The 3,562-nt window shown below is 48.1% G+C and overlaps 1 protein-coding gene across 2 annotated transcripts in view; it reads left to right on the forward strand.

Moving 5' to 3' along the window:
- RSL1D1 (ribosomal L1 domain containing 1) overlaps positions 1-1,522 on the forward strand; it is a 30,422-nt gene extending 28,900 nt beyond the window's left edge. For both annotated transcript variants that reach the window (XM_011988100.1, XM_011988101.1), the window contains exon 9: positions 745-1,522. In XM_011988100.1, coding sequence (XP_011843490.1) covers positions 745-1,065 — 321 coding nt within the window. In that variant the 3' untranslated portion in view covers positions 1,066-1,522. The remainder of the gene's footprint in view (positions 1-744) is intronic.
- The last annotated feature ends 2,040 nt before the right edge of the window (positions 1,523-3,562 follow it).

Here is a 3,562-nt window from a genome sequence, read left to right on the forward strand (position 1 = left end):
TTTTTTTGAGACAAGGTCTCACTTTGTTGCCCAGGCTGGAGTGCAGTGGCATGATCTCGGCTCACAGCAGCCTCCACCTTTCAGGCCCAAGCAATTCTCATGCCTCAGCCTCTTGAGTAGCTGGGATTACAGGTAAGTGCCACCATGCCCAGCTACTTTTTGTATTTTTAGTAGAGACGGGGTTTCACCATGTTGACCAGGCTGCTCTTCAACTCTTGGCCTGAAGTGATCCACCTGCCTCAGCCTCCCATAGTGCTGGGATTACAGACATGAGCCACTGCACCTATCCCTCATTCTTAATAGTGAAATACAGCTTATCTCTGTCATCATACTGAGGTGTACCTTTTGGGGGTTAACTAATAAAAACAGTACCTTGGCCATGTGCTGAAAAAGAGTAACTTGGCCGGGCACAGTGGCTCACGCCTGTAATCATAGCACTTTAGGAGGCCAAGGCAAGTGGATCACCTTAGGTCAGGCGTTCGAGACCAACCTGGCCAAAATAGTGAAACCCTGTTTCTACTAAAAATAAAAAAAAATGAGCAGGGCGTGGTGGCACGTGCCTATAATCCCAGCTACTCGGGAGGTGGAGGTTGCATTGAGCTGAGATTGTGCCATTGCACTCTAGCATGGGCAGCAAGAGCGAAACTCCGTCTCAAAAATAATAAAAATAAAAACTAACTCCTGGAGTTAGAGTGTCAGGTGTTGTGGCTTTTTCTGTATTAAACTTTCTTTTTTTTTTCCTAGATTCAAAAACATGCCACAGGAAAGAAGTCTCCAACAAAGAGTCCTAATCCCAGTACACCTCGTGGGAAGAAAAGAAAGGCCTTGCCAGCATCTGAGACCCCAAAAGCTGCAGAGACCCCAGGGAAAGGCCCAGGGAAGAAGCGAAAGATCAAAGAAGAGGCAGTGAAGGAAAAAAATCCTTCACTGGGGAAAAAAGATGCGAGACAGACTCCAAAAAAGCCAGGGGCCAGGTTCTTCACCACTCTTAGTAAATCTGTGAGAAAAGCTTCCCACACCCCCAAAAAATGGCCCAAAAAACCCAAAGTACCCCAGTCGGCCTAAAGTCAGTGATTCAGCCGGAAGGAAACTTCAGTGCCGCCTCCAGAGCTTCTTAGAAATACTCAGATCTTGGCCCCCTTTATAAGTAACCTTCTGCAAGCGTCAGGCCTGGACTTCAAGATTTTTTAAAACCTCCATAAGTAGTCCAGGCGCGGTGCCTCATGCCTGTAATCCCAGCACTTCAGGAGGTCAAGGTGGGTGGATCTTAAGGTCAAGAGATTGAGACCATCCTGGCCAACATGGTGAAACTCCATCTCTACTAAAAATACAAAAATTGGGCGTGGTGGCAAGCGCCTGTAATCCCAGCTACTAGGGAGGCTGAGGCAGGAGAATTGCCTGATCCTGGGAGGCAGAGGTTGCAGTGAGCCGAGATTGAGCCACTGCACTCCAGCCTGATGACAGAACGAGACTCCATCTCAAAAATAAATAAAAATAATAAAACCTCCATAAATAATTCTGACACATGTTTCTGGGTATAGTAATATATTTTTTAATTGTCCTTCTGTGTATTTGCTAATACAGTAGAGGAAAAATAGAGTGCATCTCTGTGGTGGTTCAGCACTTTGGGAAGCCAAGGTGGGAGGATTGCTTGAGCCCAGGAGTTTATGACTATCCTGGGCAACTTGGTGAAACCCCATCTCTACAAAAGAAAAAAAAAATAGTGTGGCATGGTGGTGTGCACCTGTGCTCTCAGGCTGAGGTGGAAGGATCAAGTGAGCACAAGAGGTCGAGGCTACAGTGAGCCACCATCACCCCACTGTGCTCCAGCCTGGGTGACTGTGAGATTCCGTCTCAGAAAAAAGTATAACGTTGCTTTGCTTCTGAGTAGACACACTGTTGGCTTTCCAAATCACGTGGGTCTGACTGGAGGTCTATGATGTGACCCATCACATACCTTTGTGGTCATCCCCAAAGTGGCCCAGTGAGGGCCTCGCTGTATGAGAATACAGCTACAGAATTCAGGAGAAGCATGAGTTTCTTGGTGCTCATGCTGAGTTTGTTGGTGTAACCTTATGAGTCACTGGATTAGCATCCATATGGGAAGGGAAATTAACATGGAGTCATTTATACAGGCACTGAATTGAATCCTACCTACTGGAGGCAAGAACGTGATTTATCTTCCATAAGCCTTCCCCTCTTCCTCGTTATTCCTCAGTCCATATGGACTTGCTTATATATGACAACTCCAAGGAAACTTGGAAGAGTAGACTACTGAAGTTTCCACAATTGTCAAGTATATTCTGAGGCGGTAAACTTTGTAGGTATTCGGCCTTTCACTGGTTGTGAATTGGTATGCATCTGTAGTAGTAAGTTACAGATTGACTGCAGTGCAGGAATGTGCTTGCATGCAAAAGACTGAACTGCTTTCAGAGATGATGTGGGTGCCAGGTGCAGTGGCTCACATCTGTAACCCTGTTGGAGTGATCAGACCCAACACCAGGTCGTGGGGGTGACGAAGTCTGGCGGAGTCAAAGGATTGAGAAAAAATTTGAGAGAGAGAAAAGTGGGACCGGGGACCTTCGCCATCGTGGAGGCTGCGAAGGCCCTGAGCACTGGGAGCCCATGCTGTTTATTGGTAATCCAACAAAGAAACAGGTGGTGAGAATGTGGAGGTGGAAAGGGCGCATTGCATTAAGCACATGATTTACAGCTGTGATGGTTTAGCATTTATTCTGCTACTTGAGATAATGGAGAGCAGGTTGTTTTAACTCAAGATACAATTGATCCTGGGAGAGCAAGGAGCCAGCAAGTCTAGACACGTTCCAGAGCCACAAGCCCTGGATTCTATCCAAGCCACGAGGGATTTTATGCCCTGGGCTTAGATTATGGCGCCTCAGGGTAGCCTTCCACCCTTTAGCACAGAGCTTGGTGTTCCAAAGGCCACAAGGGGTTTTAGACCCTGGACCCCGGACATGTTCCAAGACTCTTTTACATTGTGTCAGACATGCAAGCCCTGCCTCAGCTTCTCCCAACACTCAGCTTTTCCCAACATAATCCCAGCACTTGGAAGGCTGGGTGGATTGCTTGAGCCTAGGAGTTTGAGACCATCCTGGGCAACATGGCAAAACCACATCTCTACCAAAAATAAGCTGGGTGTATTTGGCACATGCCCGTGGTCCCAGCTACTTGGGAGGCTGAGGTGGGAGGATTGCTTGAACCTGGGAGGTAGAGGCTGCAGTGGGCCATGATCACGATCTTGTACTCCAGCCTGGGCAACAGAGACAAGCCCTGGCCTGCCGCCCCCTCCCCTAGCCCAGTCTCAAAAAAAAAAATTCTGGGCATGGTGGCTCACATCTGTAATCCCAGCCATGGCTGGCAGATCACTTGAGGCCAGGAGATCTGAGATCAGCCTGGCTAACATGGTGAAACCCCATCTCTACTAAAAATACAAAAACTAGCCAGGCGTGGTGGGAGGCCTGGGATCCCAGCTACTTGGGAGGCTGAAGCAGGAGAATCACTTGAACCCAGGAGGTGGAGGTTGCGGTGAGCCGAGATCACA

Source organism: Mandrillus leucophaeus, unplaced genomic scaffold (assembly GCF_000951045.1).
Source record: "Mandrillus leucophaeus isolate KB7577 unplaced genomic scaffold, Mleu.le_1.0 Scaffold323, whole genome shotgun sequence".
NCBI classification, from domain to species: domain Eukaryota; kingdom Metazoa; phylum Chordata; class Mammalia; order Primates; family Cercopithecidae; genus Mandrillus; species Mandrillus leucophaeus.